The 20,344-nt window shown below is 59.7% G+C and overlaps 2 protein-coding genes and 2 non-coding genes across 4 annotated transcripts; 3 read left to right on the forward strand and 1 right to left on the reverse strand.

Annotated features, from left to right (window-relative positions):
- Nucleotides 1–2,058: 2,058 nt before the first annotated feature.
- Nucleotides 2,059–10,759, forward strand: LOC135232351 (uncharacterized). The gene is made up of 7 exons (XM_064290865.1): nt 2,059–2,154; nt 5,730–5,829; nt 5,935–6,277; nt 7,273–7,323; nt 8,300–8,382; nt 9,408–9,588; nt 9,676–10,759. The coding sequence occupies exons 1-7, from the start codon at nt 2,059–2,061 to the stop codon at nt 9,794–9,796; spliced, it is 975 nt and encodes a 324-aa protein (XP_064146935.1). The 3' UTR covers nt 9,797–10,759.
- Nucleotides 7,501–7,632, forward strand: LOC111748923 (small nucleolar RNA SNORA17). The gene has a single exon (XR_002784378.2). It is a non-coding gene; the product is annotated as a small nucleolar RNA SNORA17 (small nucleolar RNA).
- Nucleotides 8,458–8,594, forward strand: LOC111748922 (small nucleolar RNA SNORA43). Its single transcript, XR_002784377.2, has one exon. It is a non-coding gene; the product is annotated as a small nucleolar RNA SNORA43 (small nucleolar RNA).
- A 679-nt stretch (nt 10,760–11,438) lies between the features above and the next one.
- On the reverse strand, nt 11,439–19,911 carry DIPK1B (divergent protein kinase domain 1B). Its single transcript, XM_064290866.1, has 6 exons — nt 19,828–19,911; nt 19,086–19,148; nt 18,636–18,770; nt 14,602–14,709; nt 14,170–14,346; nt 11,439–13,691 (listed from the first exon to the last, which is right to left on the reverse strand). Exons 1-6 carry the CDS (start codon nt 19,909–19,911, stop codon nt 12,879–12,881), a joined length of 1,380 nt encoding a protein of 459 aa, XP_064146936.1. The 3' UTR covers nt 11,439–12,878.
- Nucleotides 19,912–20,344: the final 433 nt, after the last annotated feature.

Below are 20,344 nucleotides of genomic sequence, written 5' to 3' on the forward strand. Positions count from 1 at the left end.
CAACCTCCAGGTTTTGGGGATCCTACTCCTTCATCACCACCGGGTCCGCATGTACTCCCAGCTCCTCCATATACAACCCCGTCCCAGGCACCAGTGGAAGAGCCTATTAGAAAGCTTGATTCTCATTGGAGGCCACCTAGAGAACGCCGTCCTGGAACACCAGCTGATGTCAATCCTATTCCTTCAGGAACAGCAGACCTCAATGAAGCCCCATGTCCTCCATCTTTAGCTCTGGCTGAGGCTCCAGGGGAAGAGTCTGCTGGAATCTCAGACTCTTATCCTGTGCCATCTCCGGAACCGGTGCCAGGAACACCTGCTGATACGGAGCCTGTTCATGCAGCAACGCCTGGGCTCCGTGTAGCCCCAGGTCCCCCATCTGCAGCTCTGGCCCAGGCACCAGATGAAGAGCCTGCTAGAAAGCTCCGTTGTTATCCTGGGTCACCTCCAGGACAAGCTTCCAGACCACCAACTGACGTCGTCAATCCTATTCCGACAGCAACAGCAGACCTAGGTGTGGTCCCGTGTCCTCCATCTCCAGCTCTGGCCCAGACTGTAGACAAAGAGCCTGCTGGAACGTCGGATCCTTATCCTGGGCCACCTCCAGAGCTCGAACCTGGGCCGCAAGCTGATTCTGATACTAAGCCTGCAGCGGTATTGGAGTTCTGTGCATCCACAGATCCTCCATCTCCGGCTCTGGTCCAAGCAGTAGACAAAGAGCTTATTGAAAAGCCAGGTTCTAACCCTGAACCACCTGTAGACCTCGATCCTGGACCACCAGGTGTTGTGGATCCTACTCCTACATCACCACCTGGGGCTCCGTGTACAGCTCTGTCCCAGGCACCAGAGGAAGAGCCTATTGGGAAGCTCGATTCTTATGCTGGGCCACCTCTGGAACTGAGTCCTGGACCACCAGCTGATGTTGATTCTCTTCCTTCAGAAACAGCAGACCCTGATATAGCCCCAGGTCCTCCATGTCTAGGTCTAGCTAAGGCTCCAGATGAAGAGTCTGCTGGAAAGTGGAATCCTTACCCTGCGCCACCCCCAGAACCAACTGCAGGACCAGCTGCACGTGTTGATCCTGCTCCGGCAGCCACACTGGAGCTCTGTGTAGCCCCATGTCTGCCACCTCCCGGTCTGGCCCAGGCACCAGAAGAAGAGTCTGATGGAAAGTCGAATACTCATCCTAAGCCACCTCCTGAGGCAGCTCCGAGACCACCAGCCAATGTTGATCCTGCTCCTGCATCGACACCGGGGCTCAACATGGGCCCCGATCCTCCATCGCCAGCTCTGGCCCGGGCACCAGGGTCCCAGCAAGTCGCCACACCTTCTCCACAACAGCTCCTCAGCCCCAGCCAGGGAGCATCGGCTTCAGAACGAGATCTGTTCTTACCTTCACCTGACTGGGCATTTGTGTGGCTTCTTTGTGGTATTTTTACAGCTCACTTTATACTTGATACTTTTCACTATTTTAACTGGTAGATTTCTCATTAAATAAAGTTCTGTTTTTCCAGTTTTAACAGGTGTGATAGAGTGGCTTTATGTACTTCACTAGCCTATCCAACCATCACCAGTACCGACTTCAGGGCATTGTCATCACCACAAACAGAAACCCTGGACCCATGAAGCAGTCCTCCCTGTTCCCCTCCCTGTGCCCATGGCAATCAGTGATTGGCTCTCAGCGCCTGTGGATTTCCGTGCCCTCGATTTCTTATCTAAATGGAAACATGTGGCCTTTTGTATCTTACTTCTTAGCTTCATGTGTTCGAGGTCCATCCACGTTGTAGCACATGTCAGTTTCTCATTCCTTCTAAGGCTCGATGGTATTCCATTGTGTGGATGGACCACACTTTGTTCGTCCAGTCATCTGTTGATGGACATATGGGTTGGTTCCACCTATTGACTGATGGGAGGAGTAGAGCTGCTGTGAGCATCCGTGGACAGGTTATTTGTGTGAGTGCCTGTCTATCCGATAAATTCCTGGGGTGGGGAAAGAGGAGGTGCGAAGGGTGAGGACACAGTCCAGGTGTGGGGAGTGAGAGTTGGGAGGGATTAAGAGGCATGGAACTCTGGGAGGTGTGGAGCTGGAGGAGGCCCGGAGAACTCCCAGATGTGGGTAACAAGGAGTCAGGAGGGGCCCAGATCAGCCCTGGTGTGGTGAGTGAGGAGGTGGGAGGGGTCAGACCCAGTATGGGAAGTGGGAGTGTGGGAGGGGCCTGCACATCACCACCAGGTGTGGAAATGATAAGGTAGGATCCTTATGTTAGAGAGAGGAGACTAGACGGGTCAGGTGAAGGCAGAGTCTTAGCGTGAATGAGGTAAGAGGGCTCAGGAGAAGGCTCAGGTGAGACCAAGAACAGATGGGAAGGGCCAGGAGGTAGCACAGGTATGGAGAGTGAGGGGGTCCAAGGCGTCAGGAGGCAGTCCAGGTGTGGGTACCACAGCAGTTGAAAGGGTAGAAGCAGCCCTTTGTGGGAAGTGAGGAGGGGCACCAGAGGAGAACCCCCAAAGTGGGTGATTAGGACATTAGAGGGGTTAGGAGCAGGGCTTCCACCTGGTTTGTTCTGGTTGGAACCCCTGCTGAGAATTTGCACTTCTGACAAGTTCCCAGGTGACGCTAATGCTGCTGGTTAGGGCCCAGTTCTGAGAAGCACTGGCAGAGCAGTGGTCTCACAATTTATTATACAGAGGAGTCACCTGGGGGTCTTGGTAAACTGTAGATTCTGATTCAGTATATCTGGGGTGGAAATGAAAATTCTCAGCAGGGGTTTGAACCGGAATAAACTGGTCTGAAGACCTGGTCAAGAGTCGGCCTAGCAGGAGGTGCTGGGACCCAAGCAAGCCCAGGGATGGAGTAAAACACGGAAGCGGCCAGGGGATGCCCAGGGGTGGATAGTGAAGAGGTGGGTAGGGTTCCCAGTCCCCGCCCTCCACCCCTCACCCAGGTGACCCATCACAATAGGGCTCTGCAAGGCCAGGGCAGGGACAACATGGAGGAGGTGACCTCAGAGGCTGGAAGTGACAGAGGGCCAGGCGATGTGTCAGGAGGCCATGGTGGGGGATGGACAGCACACTCCCAGCCCTGATGTGAGGCCCTCAGGCCCTGAACACATCCCCACAGATGGGGGAGGCCCTGTGCACCCCGACCTTCCCTGCAGCCGTGGAGGCCCCATCTCTCCACTGCCCCTCAGTGGCCACTGACCACCCACAGGTGCCCTCTTTGAGATGAACTTGGAGTGGGTGATGGGCTCAGAGGGAGCATCACTGAGGGGCCAAAAGGCAGAGCTTTTCTCCCGGGGCAAAATAACGGGGCCGGGGGGCTCATGCTAAGATGGGAACCATGTCCCTCTAGAAGACGGGATGCCGGCCCTGAGACCTCACACTCGTTAGGACCTGTGGGTCCAGAATTCCAGAACCAGAACATCTCCTGGATCCCATGGTGGCCCTAGTAGCCAACCCCACTGTATTCTGGAAACTGGGAGAGGGGACGAATCAAGAACAAGCACAGATTCAGCACCACGTTCCTTGAGGTCTCTGGGCTTGTCTTCTTACCCCCACCAAACCAAAAAAAAAACCCAAACTCACTGCCGTTGAGTCGATTCCGACTCATAGCGACCCTATAGGACAGGGTAGAACTCCCCCAAAGAGTTTTCAAGGAGCACCTGGTGAATTCGAACTGCCAACCCTTTATTTAGTAGCCGTAGCTCTTAACCACTGTGACACCAGGGTTTCCACACACATCAGTGGGTTAATCTGCACACGTGCACACACGCACATACACGTATACCAGGCACACACTCATCTAGGCGTGCGTGCTGTGTGTGCCATAAAGATGAACTACAAATATCATCACCACTGTCATTTCTCTTTGGTGAGCTGACCACACTCCCAGCCACTAGCCCAGACAGTCAGGAATGGCCCCAGGGCCTAGAAGCTGGTCTCTAAATCCTGTCTCATCTTCCTGCGCCATTTCCTGCATCGGGCAGGGCGGATGGCATCCACATCCTACAGAAAAGGGAAGACTGAGGCCCAGGAACTGAGCTTCAGAAACTAGAAAAAGAGGCACAGGATGAGCAGGGGCAGGCATCCCAGCCAAGCATGCATCTATAGCAGGCTGTGGGCCAGAGGGGACAGGTGCAGAGTGAGGACTGCTGGGTGCAGGGACCCGACGGCATGGGGGCCTCCCTGACACAGTGCTGGGGGCCCGAGGCTAGGCACCCTTGGCTGGGCATCAGGGCTCTGTCCTGAGTGTACAGGATGGGGAGATGGTCTAGCTCTGTGATTCGTCTGTGTAGGCGGCAGGGCAACAACAGCCTGACCCTCTGACAGCTAGGTCTGAGGTTGGGAACATAGGAGTCAGGGCCACTTTGCAAACGAGAGCTGCATGGTTTAATCAGGACTCCTGCAGAGTTGTTCCTTCGGGCAGGTGTCACATGGAGGGTCCTTGGTAGTCCTGGGGCGGGGCTGGGCTGGGCTCTCATGTCTCTGGCTCAGACCTGTCCTCAGAGGGGCTCAAGTGTCCTGTGGGACCCTAGTGAGCATAGCTGACCACCCCTGCCCCTCCCCCACCAGAGCTGACGATACCTAGGGACCCAAGGTGTCTATGCCCTGAACCCTTGCAAGGGATACAGGTCACACAGGGAGCCAACTGGACCCTCAAGGTGTTACCAATTGCCAATCTGACACAAAGCATCCTTGTCTTTTCCCGAATAAGAATACACACTAAAGACAAACTATCTTCAGCAAGCTTTATTTTGCTTGAGTCAAGCAAAAGGAGTCAGGGGGGATCTAAGCCTCTCCAAAAGACTGACTGGAAAAGGGAAGCAAGGCTAGGGCTTCTATGGGCTTGGTGGAGACAATAGAGTAATGAATATTTAGTGGGCTTCTTTCAAGGGGCAAGGGGCAGGTACTTCTCAGAATGGCTGTGTATGTTAATTAGGTTGCGAGGGCATCTGGAATTCAAGATGGAACCCGCTGATATTCAAGATGGGGTCCTCTTGGCAGCCCTTGGCATCACGTATTATGGGATATAGCACAAGCCCACTTGATCTTCGGCACTACATTGTCATCTTCAGAGGGCTAAGGAAGGTCAAACAGCAGTCACACTCTGCTTTGGACATACGGAGCCTGCAAAGGAGGAGGGGACTAGAAAGACACTAAGAAGGAGATAGTAATTCAGGGCTGCCCCAATCCTATCTCATGTTGACAGGGTGGGGTCCTGTTTACTAGGTGATAATCTTTTTAAAAGCTCTTTTGTTCAGCCACCAGCACAGTTAACCCTATCATTGTGGCTTCTTCTAAGACAGTTTAGGAGGCCAGAAGCCCTAATTCAGGGCACTAGCTCTAGGGGAAGGCTTTCTCTCTCTGTCAGCTATGGGGGAACATGCCTGTCTCTTCAGCTTCTGCTTCCTGGTTCCTTGAAGCTCTCCATGTGACTTGCCCTGTGTCTTCCGCATGGCTGCTTGCTTAATCCGCTCCTTTTATATCAGGACACTTTTGACTCAAGACATACACAACACCAATCCTGTCTCATTAACACAAAAAACACAACCCATTCCCAAATGGGATTATAACCACAGGCATAGAGGTAAGATTTATAACACATATCGTTTGGGGACACAATTCAATCCATACCTGGGGCCCGCCTGACACTCCTCTCCAGGACTAGAAGGATACTGTCTGCACCACCCAGGGACACCTTAGGCCCTCTGAGGATCTCTATTTCACACGAGAGAAAGGAAGTCACTTGCCGGGGCTACCATCACACCAGTGTGCAATACGCGGCTGAGGCGGGGAGCTCCTGCCTGGGCACCTGGGTGAGGCGACACACAGGTGAGGACTAGGCGGGGAGCTCCTGCCTGGGCACCTGGGTGAGGCGACACACAGGTGAGGACTAACTGGTGAGCCGAAGGCGGCCCTGCCGGGAGCGTCCGCTAGGGGCGCCGTGGCGGCTGCGATTGGGGCGGAGCGGGCGCCAGGCCGGCGCGGATTGGCCCTCGCGGGCCGCCGTGCGAGCTATAAAAGGGGCCGCGCGTCGGCGGCCGTCCTCTCTGGAGGGCGGAGGCGGCCGCCGTGGTGTCTGCGCGCGGCCCGAGCCGGCCCTCGGCGTGGCGGTCTCTGCCCCGGCGCCCCGGCCCGGCCCCGCCGCCGACCGGGCTCGCGGTGGCCGAGACGCCCCGCTCCCCGCGCCTCCTCCGTCCGGCGGCCTCTCGGGGCCCTGCCCGCCGCCCGCCCGCGCGGGGTTCGAGGAGACGCGGCCGCCGAGCCGGAGCGCCCGAAGGTGCTGCCTCCCCGCGGCGCCCTGGGCTTGAGGACCCCGCCCGCCTGCGCTCGGAAGCGGGCCGCGCGGCTTAGTCCGCTTCGGGCAGACCCGGGGCCGACGTGCCGCTGTCGGTCAGCGACCCCGGGGCTCCGGCCGGACGTGCCGCGGTGTGTCCCGCCCGTGCGGTCGCCCTGCCGCCCGGGACCCCCAGTCCTGCTGGGCGGGCGGGGAGGCGGTCGGGGAGGCGGCAGCTTGGCGTGTCAGGCCCCGGAGGAGCAGCCGCAGCCTGGGTAGGCGGGCGCCGGTTCGGGGCGGGGAGACGGAGGCCGGGAGGAGCTGTAGCTTCGCCGGGGGAGCCGGGCCTGTCCGCCGGCAGAGGAGCTCGCCCACCCGCTTTGTTACCTCCGCGTGCTCTTAGCTCTTCCAGCCGGGAAGCTTTACCACGGGGGCGGTAGCAGTAGTCTGGGGGGGTGAGTCCGGAAGTTAACAGAGCCCCCTCCCCGTTCGTCCGCACGGCTGGCTGCGGTGGGGGTCTCACCAGCTGCTGGGGACTCAGGAAGGTCCTGCCAGTTTCTGGGCATCTTGTGATTTCTCAAAAAACAAAAAGGCCTGATGGTCACTCTGCCCAGAATTGGCAGATGACTGCGTCAAGGTGGGTGTTGGCGATAGCCTCACTTGCTGGAAAGGGGTGGCCTCTTCCCCTTGGCGCAGCTCTGAGGGGGACGGGCCTTGTGAACGCTCCTGTAGGCTTGGTCCTTGGTCACCTGAGACATCTGAAGTGGATTACAGCTGTAACCTGTCATTCCTACACACAGACACCAGATTGAGCAGAGAATGGGGAGGGCAGGAGAGTAACTGGCTTGAGGCTTTCAGGAATGATCCTTGGAATCATGTTGGTGACCCGTCTTGGTCTGTTTCTCTAGAGACCAGATTAGGCAAGCACTGTCCTGTGGGCGATGCCCCTCTGTGGACACCGAGGCTTGTATAAAACGGGGGTTTCCATTTTTCTCTAGGTGGTTTGCTTGCCGAAAACGATGCAGCTGGACCGGGTGCTGGGGACTTGGGTGAGTTGACACATTGGTGCTGGAACAGTTTCACTCCTGGAGCCAAAAATAACCCATTCATGTGACATTCTCAGTGATGGCCAGCACTAGTTCCTCTTGGCAGCATCTGTATGGTCTGGGGCGGGGGGGGGGGGGGCGGGGGGGCACTTAAAACCTTGAACTTGATCTTCCATGTGCACTGCCCCTAGAGGCGTTGCAGGGGTGGCTGCCGTGCTGCTTCTGTGTCATTAGGTGGCAGAGAGAAGAGAGGCTATGTCTACGCTCAGTGTTCCAGCTGTGAACAACCTGAATGATTAATAGTCAGACACTAACAGTGCTCGTGCACCCCCCCCCGCGCTCACTGGCAACCCAGGCGGCTCCTGTAGCTTCCACGCTCTCTCAGCTGGTAGTCATTTGATGAGCTGAGGCGGAGGGGGCTAGTGGTGCGGTGAGGAGCGAAAAGGTGCACAGGTTCCCGCTACGTTGACTTGCAGAAAAGCAGGTCCAAACTAGAGTCTGTTGTTTTCGTGACATGTGGGTGGTTAGAGTTTGGCGTGATGATTTACACTTGAACACGCAGGGCTGCCAACCATGCACACAGGTCCTCTGCCCGCGGACGGCGCAGCTGTGCAGTCCTACGGCCAAGACTGGACACGGGCACATCTGTTGAGTGATGTCCATGGTCGTCTTTGGGATGGCCTTAGGTTATCTCGGATGTGCCCCCAATTCTTGACAATGGAAAGGTGCTGGGCAGACGCTAGCTCAGTGAGGGCGGGGCTCCATTCAGAAACATCAAGCAGCATGGAGTCCCACAGTGGAACACGTGGTTTCTGTTGTGGGACGCCATCGTGTGTGTTCCAGTGTCAGGGGGGTAGGTTTTCAGAGTCAGCTAGAACGGTTAGCTGGGGTGGCCCAGCTCCTCGCTGACAGGAACTGCAATCTCCCCCATTTGGTACTCTGACCCTGGGCCAAGCAGTGTTGTTGATATTTAATATAGGGCGGAAGACGATGACCAGTTCCTGAGAATGACGTGGACGCTGGCTGCAGTGACCGACTCCCACCATCTAGCCACCGACTGTGGTAGGACAGGAGGCAGCCTCCCATGTCCTGGTGTGCCTGTTGAGGAGGAGGGGGTATGAGTGCTGCCCTGGCAATGCTGCCCTGGACCTGTCAGCACCACAGGTGTGGCGGCTCTGCTGCGCCTGTGACATCAGGGGCAAAGAGGAAGTGGCTATTTCTACACTCAGTGTTCCGACCAGTGAACACTAAGAATGGTTTATAGCCTGACAGTCCCAGCAGATGCGCCGAGGCCCTTGTCTGGGTGCTTGGGGAATGTTCTCGGCCGGTCTGCTCCACTAGAGGCTGGTGTAGTGCGGAAAAGCGCTGTATTGGGGGTCGAACCTGGGTTCCTCTAAATGGCTGTGACCCTGTCAGCCAGACACTTAAACACTGTCTGTGAAGTGGGGACACGGCCACCTTGGGCCAACAGTCAGGGTACCGGCCTCATTGACTTTAAATCAGAAAACAGGTGTTTTGCGCTTTTTTTGGAGAGTAACAAGCTGTGATGGGCGGCTGTCAGCCAGAATGATTGCGTCCCTCCCCTCCCCTCCTCCCAGGACCTGCAGCATCTGAGGTGTTTTGTGTTGTCACAGAAATGACAGCAAGGTGCACCTGGGAAACCAGGCGGGGAGGGGCGCGTGCTGTGTGAGTGGGGGGCTCCTGAAGCCTGGGGTGCCAGGAAGGCACGGCACACAGCCTTCCAGCAGGGCAGCTGCACCCCTCACTCCCAGGAGCAGGGCTGGCACACGCACAGGAAAGGACCAGCGAGCACACGTGTTAGGCTTTATATGGGCCATTATTGCACATTCTTTTTCTTCAACCAACCTTTAAAATGTAAAAACAATCTTCAATATTTTTTAACAGCCATGTAAGATATAAGGTATAAAAATAGAGAAATCTGTGCCACCAGCATCCCACTGGGAGCACTCCATCCTGGTCCTAAGGCCACATGGAAACGGGCCATGGGCTGCTTTGCTGCCCGCCCGCCCCCCGCCCCCCGTTGGTGATGAGTGTGCCCTTCCTGCAGTCTCATTGCATTTTCCTAGGGCCAGGACTCTGTTGGGTCTTTGTTTTCACGAGGCTGGCTCTGTCCCAGCACTGCTGGCTGGCAAGTGGAGCTCTCCAGGACAGCGAACCTGACATCAGCGCAGCTGAGGAAGCCTCTCTAACCATGCCTCTGAACCCCAGAAACCTTTCCTGCTCCGCCCCCCTTGGTCTGCAGCTCAGGTAAGAGGCTTGTAGTCTGCTCCCCTTCCCTCCTGTCTCTGCGGGAAGCGCTGAGAGTCTGTGAAGTGACTGGTTTTCTGTCCACAGGTGGGGGCCCTGCCAGAAGCCTGCCCACCCCCAACCCAGGGTGAGTCCCGTCCCTGACACCAGCCACCGCTTTCCACTCAGAAGGCTGACTGGCTCCCCATCTGCCTTAGGGCCCTTTTGAAAGGGGCTCAGCTGTACTGGGATGCGTGCCCCCAGCATCCTGGGAACCACGTGTGTTTGCCTCCAGTGTGGTGTCCTGACGACGGGTCGAAGATGCAGATGACTGAGTGGGTGTGTCCCCTCGCTGGGCCCAGGACCCTGTCCACAGAGCAGCACCTGCCACGGGGAGAGGACCTGAGCAGGCTGAGCACCAGCCGACTCAGTTCCTTCCTAATGTACAGGATTCCTGAACTCGCGGCAACTGAACCTTGACGAGAGTCTGGAAGAAATGGTGGCCCCAGGATAGGTTTTCAGAACCCTCTTCTGATGGAGCAGGACATGTTGATGTAGACGTGGGCACTGAAGGGCACCCTCCGCTTCCTCGCCCGCCTGCACAAGGAATGTGGGCGGTGGGTTGAGACTGGTGAGGCTGAGGTGGCACACGTGACTGTTGATGGGAAGAGCTGAAGGATGCGAAGATGACAACCAGTCAGTGGAGAGGGCAGGGGAGCTGGGGGCCTTTGCTTCAGCTTTCAAGACAGTGGAGTTTGCGGGAAGGTCTTCCTCACAGTCCCACCCCAGGTTGTACGGGTGCAGCGGAGGACAAGCAGGCCGATGTCGGGGTGTCCCCTATGCCGCGTGTCCTCCAACCTCAGACACTGGTGCAGTGCACCAGCAGTGTGGCTGTCGGGTGGCCAGCACTGTGCTGCCCACATCTCCCGTGGTTAAGTGCCCGCAGAGGCAGGCACTGAGTCTAATCCTCACAAGGGTTAGAAGCACCCAGGCCCTGAGACCCTAAGCTAGATTTTTACAGTACCTGGATCGTCTTGTTTATTTTCCAGGAGGAAGCATTTGTTAATGGTGGAGGAATAATTTGGAAAGGATTAAAGTGAATTTAAGGGTTGGTTTGTGTGCTTTTTTTTCAGGAAAAGCATTTATTTCTGTGCTGGCAGAACTTTGAGAATAAATTAAGTCTTGAACTGAACGGACTAGGTTTCCTTCTTGCATTGTGTTTTCCACGGTCCACTGTGATTTGCTGAGGCCTGTCCATAGGGGTGCCACAGTGCTGCCTGTGGGGTTGCCCAGCCCATTTCCCTATAGGAAAGGGGCTCCACCTCCTGGTATTGGTGGGGAGACGGGGTTAAAAACATAGCACTCCATCACAGGGCTGCTCACATCTCATAGTTTTTAAAAGCAAATTCCTGGTCCTGGGTTGCAGCGTTTCTGCGGGAGCCTTCCAGGTGTGTGGATATGGAAGGCGAGGTTCCTGCTATTGTGTGCAAACTCGGGGTTCACCACTCATAAGAAGGCAGTGTCTGCTCCACCATGGGCTCTGTCCACCCACCATCCGCCCTGTGAACCAGGCCCATCCAGGCATGGGGCTTCTGCTTGTTGGTTTCTTTAGATTGTGCTTCCTGGATCTCATGACCCCCAGGGCTGGGGCTCCAGCTCCTGGGCCTGGGTCCTTGCAGGTCTCCCCCGAGCCAGGACACAGTCCTGTGGCAGACTGTTTTAAAACACTGGCAGAATAGTGTTTTCTGATAAAGTTGACCCTTGGTAACAAGTTTCCACGTCAATCAAGCTCTAATTCATATAGCAAGACATAGCTCCTGAAGGACCTCACGTCCAGGCTCAGAGAGTGGGCTGGTGCAGCTTCAGTTTTAGAAGGTCAGGGAAGTTACAGTGATGCTGTGGAGTGGGGGGTCATTACAACCAAGGGCCACGCCCCTGACCCCAGCTCAGCACAGGCATGGGGTGCCAGCTGCAAAGGAGACTGCACCTTCTCCACCGGGACTTGGGTGGGTGCAGAGCCACGGGAGCTGGGCTGCCAAGGACTGGAGGGCCCTGGAAGATGAGGGGACAACGCCAGCCCTCAACTACTACTCTCTGCCTTACTCAGGTTGGAGGTTGGCTGTTGGGCCTGGGCAGAGGGCACAGGCACCGGGAGGCAGGAATTTGTCTCCTCTCTCTGTTCCTATTAACTAGAGCAGAAAGTGCTTTGTGTACTAAGTCCAGAAGCCGTACCCCCCCAGACTTGGGACGGAATGCCCGACTTCGGGGTCCTTAAGTACCCCAACAGCTGGTGTGTAGCGTCAGAAGCTTGAAAACAGGTCAGGCAGGGCCTGGCCAGAACACCACGGGGGCATCTCTGCACCCATGGGCCTGTGAGGGATGTTTCCCTCCTGACCACCCTAGGCAGAGAGCCAACAGCAGAGGTGGGGGCCCACAGGAGCCTAGAGTGGGCTGAAGCGAGCCCTTTGTGCCGTATCAAGGAGTGCTCCAAAAGACCCGGGCATCACATAAAAGATTTATTTACATCGTGTTCTTCAAAATAACAGCCCATGCTGCCTGGGGGTCCCCTGGGTCTGATTCCTTTCTCCTTGCTGCCCTCCCCCCACTGGAGCTGGGACCCCCTTGTGGCCCATGGGTTGTTGGTGTCTGAGGCCCTCATGCTGGGGGGTGGCTGTGATGATGTTACCGGCAGCATCTCCAATGGCAGAAGGTGCCATCAGCCTAGGCTCCCGTAGAAACTATGTCTGCACCATGCTGCCTGGGGCTTTGGCTGGGATGGAGCCACAGGGGCACCCCTCACTCCTGTGAGCTGGCTTCTGTGACCCCCTCGATCCTGTGACCCCTCACCCCTGCTTCCCCCCTCGCCTGTGACCTCACCTGTGTGACCCCTCCTCACCCATGCTTCCCCCTCACCCGTGACCTCCCTCCTGTGATCCCCCTCCCTCCTGTGACTCCTCACCCGTGACCCCTCGCCTCTGTGATTCCCTCACTCCTGTGACCCCCTCACCCGTGTCCCCTCACCCCTGAGGCCCCCTCACTCATGACCCCCCTCACTCCTGTGAGTCCTCACCCCTGGCCCCCCTCACTCCTATGAGCCCTCACCTGTAACCCCTCTCACTCCTGTGACTCCCCTCCTGTGACCCCCCACCCACCCCTGGGACACCTCTCCTATAGCCCTGTGATTAGTTTGGTGGCAGGGGACCAGGAAGCTGCCGTGTGACAGGACTAGGGTGCAGAAGGGTGGTGGGTGCCAGGAGGGAGGCCCAGCAGCCGACGGCTGTGTAGGGTCCCCGGCCCCCACAGCCTGGACACTAGGAGTACTTGGTGTGGGAGATCTCCTTCCACAGCAGCGTCTTGAGGTGGCTCAGCACCAGCGCGTGGTGCGCCTCCACCTGGCTGGCCAGCCCGCTCAGCGTGGTGCAGGTGCGCAGCTGCCGGCCCAGCTCCGGGCGGAGGGCGGCGGGCGCGCCGGGCAGCAGGTAGCCCCGCAGCAGCTCGCACACCTTGGCCAGGTTGGGCTGGATGAGGTCGCCCTTGCACTGGCGCATGAGGCGGTCGCAGGGCGCCCGGCAGTCGCGCCCGTAGGTGCAGTCCTGGCTCTGCTCGCAGCGGCGGCCCTGCAGGAAGCGCCGCACCGCCGCCTCGGGCGCCACCTGCTGCAGGTCGGCCATCTTGAAGTCGTAGCTGGCCGTGTAGCCCACGTTGGCCAGCGTGGTCTCGCACATGTAGAAGGTCCCGTAGGCGCCATGAAAGAGCTCCTCCACGAACTCCAGGAGGCCGACGGCGACCTTGGCCCGCCAGGGCCACGCGGGGCCCACCCACTGCTGCAGGGCGCGGAGCAGGGCGGTGGGCAGCAGGGGCCGCAGCGGGGTGGGCAGCGCGGTGCCATGGGCAGAGCCGTGCGGGCGGCCCTCTGTGAGGTACAGGTCCCCGCAGTGGCCCAGCAGCCGTGCGGTGTGTTCCTTCCCCTGCAGGGCCAGCAGCAGCAGGACCTCGGTGCGCTGCAGCAGCGCCCATGCTGACTTGGCCTCGGCCAGCGACACCCGGCTATCCTGGTTGAAGTCAGCCATGGCAAGGACCTGCCCCACCAGCGCGGGCAGGGACGGTAGGTCTCCCAGGGTCGCCTGCATGGGGCCACAGAGAGGGAGACCCGTCATGCAGTGCCCACTGAGCCGGACCTTCAGCACACCCGTGGCCCTTCACACACCTAACCACCCACCAGGGACCTCGAGTCCTGAGTTGGCCTCAGTCCCAACCCTCACAGGTATCCTGGCCTGTCCGGCCGCACCACCTCCTGAGGGCCTTGCAGGGCCTACCCCCTGCCCCCTACACCTCCATGAGGGGCTCCTTGGAGCTTGGTGTCGCCTGGGGTAGGCACTCAGCACAGAGCAGCCCCATGCCCAGGTGGAGAGACTGGAATCTGCAGAGGGCAGTGGCGCTGCCCCTGGTGTGGCCGGGGGGTTGGGGGGAAGGGGCATCTCTTCATCCCTGCACCTCTGCTTCCACCTCCCACCCCTCCACACTCCTGGGCCCAGTCCTGAGGAGCTTTGGTGACAAGCTGGCCCCACAGGACACAAGCCCCCCTTGGGTGAGCAGGCTGACCTTGAGGAAGCCGAGGGTCATCTCCCGAAACTCCTTCATGGAGGTACCCCTGGAGGGCTTGTCAAATAGCACTAGCTCCCGCCGGGGAGCTGAGTCTGGCCGGGCCTTGGCACCCAGGGCCTCCTCAATACCACACTTGATGATCACCTCCTTGTCCTGCCAGAGCCCGCTGTACACCTGGACAGAGCAGGGGGACGGCTCTGGGCAGACCACCGCACTGCCCTCCCTCCCACAGGCTCCTCGGGGGTCTAGGCAGAATGGACCTGCGGTCTGGACCAGTGCAACCCCTCTCAAGGGAAGCCCTAGGTCCCCAACGTGGACGGGTGGCAGGGAGGGAGGGAGGGCGGGTCTTCCAGCCCCTCTCTGGGTGGGCTAAGGCCCCTGTGGAGGGCCTGAGGGCAGGGCACCCAGCCTGCCCCCCAGCCTGCTCACCTGCTGCCCGGGGGCCGAGGACAGGCAAGTCCTCCACTCCACCGCGTGCAGGTCACACAGGTCCCGGCAGACGGAGCCCGAGATGATGCCCTTGTGGTACTGGTCACACTGGGGAGACGCCAGGAGTGGCCGGGCTGGCAGGAGTTCAGGCGTCACACGCCCCACCCACCCCCACCGAGCTCCTCCCCCCAAAAGGCCCTCCCTGGGGTGCAGTCCACTGGCATCCACTCCTCCGGGGAGCCCCCCATGCCCTCCTACTCCTCCCAGGTGGCGGCTCACTCCAGTGACCCCACCCCTGGTGAGCAAGGCAAGCTGCTCCTGAGTGGCTGCTGAGGCAGAGGAGGAAGCTGCCTGAGAGTGAGCCTAGGCCCTGCCCCCACCCAGCTCCTCCAGCCCAAGGTCTCCGTCTGTCTTCACCACCAGTGCACCCTGGGTGATCACCGTGTGCCTGGCCCCGCCCAAGGTGGGGAGGCAGGTCCCCATCACCCCGCTTTATGATGACAGTGCCAGCACCATGCGGGTCCTCAGAGCCAGGCCAGCGGCTGCCCCCTTGCCCACGCTCATCCCGCAGGAAGCCACCCAGCCTGTCGCGGCCTGGCAGGGGACCCGCAGGCGGGGAGCAGTAGGGATCGTGGCGCTGTGTGGCCAGGCAGTGCAGTGGGCTCAGCCACATGTGAGTAGTTTCCAGGTTTCAGGTGAGTAGTTTCCAGGTTCCTGGATGGCTTGGAGCCACCCCCCAGACACGAGGGTGCAGGCAGACCTGCCAGGCCTGGGCAGTGCTGGGGAGGCCTGTCTCTCAGGGAGCCCTTCAGTGGGAGGGGCCTCGGGGAGCTGCTGGTCCTCAGCCAAGGAGTCGAGGCCAGGCCCATGCATGTCCTCCCCACCTGGAAGTGTGGCTATCCCATGCTCACCATCTGCCTGCCTCCCCACCTACGAGCTGGGCCCAGGAGCAGGTCACCCCACCTTCCCAGCTTTCCCTCTGCTGGCAGAAGAGAGGGACACTTGGATTGAGGTGTGCCCAGGTGAGGACCAGGTGCAGCAGCACTTAGCATGGTGGCTGCCACAGAAGGACAGTACCTTCCCAGGTCATGGCGGTCAGGTCAGCGAGGCCCTGCCTGGCCCCCTGGTTTGGGTCCCGTGTGGCCCTCCAAGCTGTGCTGGAGCCCTGCTATCTGTCCTCCTACGGGTATGTCCCAGAGCTGCTATTGGGTGTGGCAGGTGAGGCGCTCGGGCCAAGCTCCCCGCGACCCTGTTGTCAGTCCCTAGAAAAGCCCAGCACCGCCTGGTCAGTGCGGGCCTTCCACACACAGTCCTGCAGGTGAGACCCCAGCCTCAGAAGCAGCGCCCCAGAGTGGATGGGTCCCAAGCCCAAGCAGCCTCCCGAGCCCAGCCTTGGTCAGCTGCGGAGACTAAACCCCAGCTAATTTCTGAGCACCTCTTTGCACCGCCCCCTACTCTCAGCCCCTCATTTGTAGATGGGGGCCCCTCCGCCCGCAGTGATGCCTGGCCCCACCTCCCTGCCAGGCCTGTGCAGCCACCTGCCAGCCTGATGCCCAAAGGTCTGCTGCCCCCCACCTGGGGCCTCTCCACTCCGTACAGGACCCTGCAGCTCCTAGAATCCCCACGGCCTGGCACAGGAACCCCGACCCACGCAGGAAGCCGAGGAGCCGGAGGTTACCGAGCAAGTGGGGGTGAATTCCTGGATGTACATCACCGGTTACCATGGAGCCAGGCCCGGAGGAGGAAGGAGGGGGAAGGGAGGGCCCAGAGCATGGCACCCTCTGAGGTGGGGGGAAGAGACAAGGACAGCAGTGAGAGAGACAAGAACACAAGGGCCCCCACCTTGCGCCGTGCACTGAAGGCACTGTCCCATAGCAGCGTGAAATGCCGCCTCCCCCATCATCAAGACAAAAGAAAAACTACCACCACGCAATCGCACCCCCACAGGGTCTGCCCTGACACCCCCCAAAACCAGCACTGCAGTCACAGAACTTCTGCCTCCAAGCCCATGAAGACCGGTGGGGGGATGGGCATGTGGCCCTCGGGAGGCGAGGCTCACAGCTGGGTGAGCTCGTGATGGTGGTGGTGGTCCTCCCCTACAGCCTCACGGGGCTCCAGGGCCTCACCCACCGCCTCACGAGGCTCCAGGGCCTCACCCACTGCCTCACGGGGCTCCGGGGCCTGGGGCTACACAGCTGGGTGAGCTCACAGTGGTCGTCCCCCACCCTTCCAATGGTGCATCTGCCCAAGATCCTGCCTGCTCTCTACAACCCTCACCTGCTCTCTGTGGCCCTCCACCCATCATGGACCATCCAGCCCTGCCCTCCCCTGCCTTTGCCTGAAGCTCCCTGCTGCCCCGACAGGCCCCCTTCCTGGCACACAGCCCCCCGCTGGCACCCCTTGAGTGTCGTCAGCGCCCCTGGACGTGAGACCAGAGGTACGCCCCTGGCACCCAGCCCAGGCTTGGCCCCTGGAGGCTGCCAGTAGACACTTTTAGAACTTTGAGAACGAATGGGCTCCTGACCGTGGCTGTGCCTTCTGCCAGAGCTGGCCTATCCCCAGTCGGTGTGTCATCAACACAGGAGAACCTGCCCTGTGTCCTCCCCTCCTACCCCGGACAGGCCTCCTGAGGCGGAGGAGGCACCCCGAAAGTCCCATCACAGCGGTGCACCACCAGCAGTGTCTCTGCTCCCAACCCCCGCCCTCCCTCCCCACTGCCGCTTCAACTTCTCCAAAGACGGGCTGCAGACACAGCTTCCCGAGGCTGGCGTGCCCCAGGCTGGCCACCAAGCAGGTACCCATGTGTGACACCTGGCACCAGCCAGGCTCATGGCCGCAGGTGCCGCAGCCACCCCCAGGAGAGGGGCCGTGCTCCCCTGCCGCACCGAGGGGCAGCAGAGGCCGGGGAGGCCATGAACTAGCATGGAGCCAAGTGGACACAGGCCTCTGTGGCCCCAGAGCCTGAGTTCTCCCACATTGAGACCTGCTGCTGTGTGGGCGCTGGGTCAGAGGGGAGCCTCCCTGCTCACTCGCCTCCCAGGCCACTAAGGCCTCTGGGGGCGTGGAGGGGGGCGCCAGAGCCCTCGTCTCTGGCCTCCAAGGGCTTCTACCCACCCAAGTACCCCTTCTCAAAGGGTAAGGGGAGAAGAGGCTAGGCAGGACGGAGGCTCAGGCCCCCCCCCCCGCCACAATCACACCTGCAATCACCTATCTGTCCACCCACAGCCACCAGCCGGCCTGAGCCCACCCACTCTCTCCCAGCCACCTGCAGCAGCACCCCAGCACTCTCCCCACTTCCTACCATAACTTCCCAATCCTCCACACCCTGCCAGAGGCAGCTTTTCAAAGTGCAGACCGGATTCCATTCTAAAACCCAGCCATGCCATGCACCTGCCTCTTAGGACCAAGACCCAAATCTTCAAGTGGTTCATAGGCTGTGCGCCCAGCACCCCCAGGCCTGTCCCCAGCCACGCCCCAGCCCATTCTCAGTGTTAGGGATGGGACTGTGTCCCCCAAACAGCTAGGCTCTGTCCCAACACCCTCTCTGGTGAACAAGACCTGGTTTGGGGACACAGGGCTTTTCTTTGCAGACGGCATCAGTTAAACTGTCAAACCAGGTCCTACGGAGCAGGGTGGGTTTAATCCTAACCCTTTCTGGGTGCGTCTTATGAAAGGGGCGACCAGATGCAGAAAAAGCCCCACCCAGGGACATCTGTATGTGGAACACCCTCAGGTGAGGGTCCCTCTAGCCGAGGAACGCCCAGAAACATCTGAGCTCCAGAAGCTGGAGAGAAGAGGAAGTGTGACTGAGAGAGCTGGGAATTCAGCCTCCAGAGCTGGGAGAAAACACCGTATCTTCTCTTCAAAGCCGCCCACTGCGAGGTATTTTGTTACGTCAGCCTCAGGACACGACACTCAGCAACCCACCTCCTGGCAAGGAGGCTCCAGAGTCTGGCGAACGGGGGCAGTGCCCACACAGCCCCACCATGCCCCACCGGGTCCCCAGGAGGCCGCAGTCCCAAAGGCACACTTACGATCAGCAGCCGGCAGACGTGGCCACGGCAGAGCTCCGAGTAGGACGAATAGTGCAGGTACATCACCCAGCTGCCCGCCAAGATGCACAGCCAGACCAGGAAGACGTACCTGAGCCTGAAGCCCGGGAGCCGGCCCTAGGGGGAGACAGGTGGCACTGTGACAACACTGCCACGACAGGGAGGAGCCCCTCCCAGAGCACCACTGAGGCCAAGGCCCCACCCAGGAGCCTTCCCAACCTGCCCCTCCCTTCTCCCCTCTGGCCACCCAGGGCTCCCAGACCTGTGCACCTCACAGACAGGTAAGAGTAAATTTAAACATGCAAGGAATGTAGGACGACCTCGCCTTTATTCTGATGGATAAAGGTATTTTTTAAAACTCCTCCTTCAGCGCGCCCTCATTTCTGGTGACATTTTAACCTCCGCGCAAGCCTAGGCCGTCCACACACCCACGCTGTCCTTCTGTCCCCCGCTGTACTGCAGGATGGTGGCAAGTTCCCACTGGACCAGGGCCAGCTAGGGACGGACCACCCTGGGCCTTGAGAGAATCTGCCTCTGGCCCCACCAGCAGAGACCACCTTCGCTCGGATGCCTGGTGGGCCCGGTACGTTTATGGAGGGCTCCAGGTCCCTGTCATGTCCAACCTCTCTACCTTGGTTTTCCCAGCTGTCAAGTAACTATTCCAGTGTCTTTGGTGGCCTGGCCTGAGCTGGGGCCACTGTCTCCCATCCCAGCACCCAAAGCTGGGGACTGTAAGGGTGCCGGCCAGGAACACGCTGGGCACTCCCTGCCCTGGTAAACCCCAGCCTTGAGGAGCGGCCAGCAGAGGGTGCTGAGCTGCTGTGGAGGCACCTGGCCCCATGCAAAGACTTAGGAACCTTGACCTTAACAGCTGAGCCCCTGGGGTTCAATGCTGAGCCAGGGCAGGACGGCAGGGGGACTAGGGCTTCGTGGCCAGCTGCCCCCAGAGGAGGCCCCACTGCCATCAGCTGATGGCCTTCCATCGACAGGCTGCCAGGGAGGGCTGACAGCTGGAGCCCAGCCAGTATCCCCCAGGACCCCAGCCTCCCAACCACCTGCCGCTCCCAACCCATGGGGCCGAGCAGCAGTGTGGGCTCAGAGCCCAGGGTGCCATTAGCTGTGGGCTGAGCAGAGACTCCCGTTCCTCTGAGCAACCCGTCCAGCAGCTCCTTACCAAGGACAAGGGTGCCGGGCACCTCTCGGCCCAGCCCTGGGCAGCTGTGAGCACTTTTATGGCTTCTTGCAAAAGAGGCGGCATCCCCCCTCCTGCTTTCTGGGCACCAACACACACTGCTGGCCACTCTGGGGGAGGCTGCATCAGAAGGACCCTGTGGCCCAGATGACCACCCCTGATGCGTGGGTGCACTGGGGAGCAGCTGGGCCTGGGGCCAGCATGACAGGGACAGGTCTGTGGAGACCCCAAGAGCCCAGGTTGAGCCTCGCCTGCCCCCACCCCCAGGGGCCCACCTCTCTCTCTCTCTCTCTCTCTCTCTCCATCTCTCCGTCTCTCTCTCTTGCATTCAATCAACTTCCTCAGGTTTGTTGAGAAGGAAAAACAGGAAAGCAGAGAAACAGCTGGGGTTCTGGCAGGACATGGTCTTTGGACTTCCTCCAGGCATCTAACAATGGGTGGGAGGCCTTCGGGCTCGGGACCCGGGGGAATGCTGGGGGGCTGGGGAGGGTAGGTAGTG

This window comes from Loxodonta africana, chromosome 9, assembly GCF_030014295.1.
Source record: "Loxodonta africana isolate mLoxAfr1 chromosome 9, mLoxAfr1.hap2, whole genome shotgun sequence".
NCBI classification, from domain to species: Eukaryota; Metazoa; Chordata; class Mammalia; order Proboscidea; family Elephantidae; genus Loxodonta; species Loxodonta africana.

Coding starts and splice junctions, on each gene's coding strand:
- LOC135232351 (XM_064290865.1), top strand. CDS start 2,059: ATGGAACTCTGGGAGGTGTGGAGCTGGAGGAGGCCCGGAGAACTCCCA. Junction 2,155..5,729: donor CCCAGATCAGCCCTGGTGTG/GTGAGTGAGGAG, acceptor ATTTCACACGAG/AGAAAGGAAGTCACTTGCCG. Junction 5,830..5,934: donor CTGGGTGAGGCGACACACAG/GTGAGGACTAGG, acceptor AGCGTCCGCTAG/GGGCGCCGTGGCGGCTGCGA.
- DIPK1B (XM_064290866.1), bottom strand. CDS start 19,911: ATGCCGCCTCTTTTGCAAGAAGCCATAAAAGTGCTCACAGCTGCCCAG. Junction 19,149..19,827: donor GCCCGGCACCCTTGTCCTTG/GTAAGGAGCTGC, acceptor GTCCGTCCCTAG/CTGGCCCTGGTCCAGTGGGA. Junction 13,692..14,169: donor TGACCCTCGGCTTCCTCAAG/GTCAGCCTGCTC, acceptor GGCCCCATGCAG/GCGACCCTGGGAGACCTACC.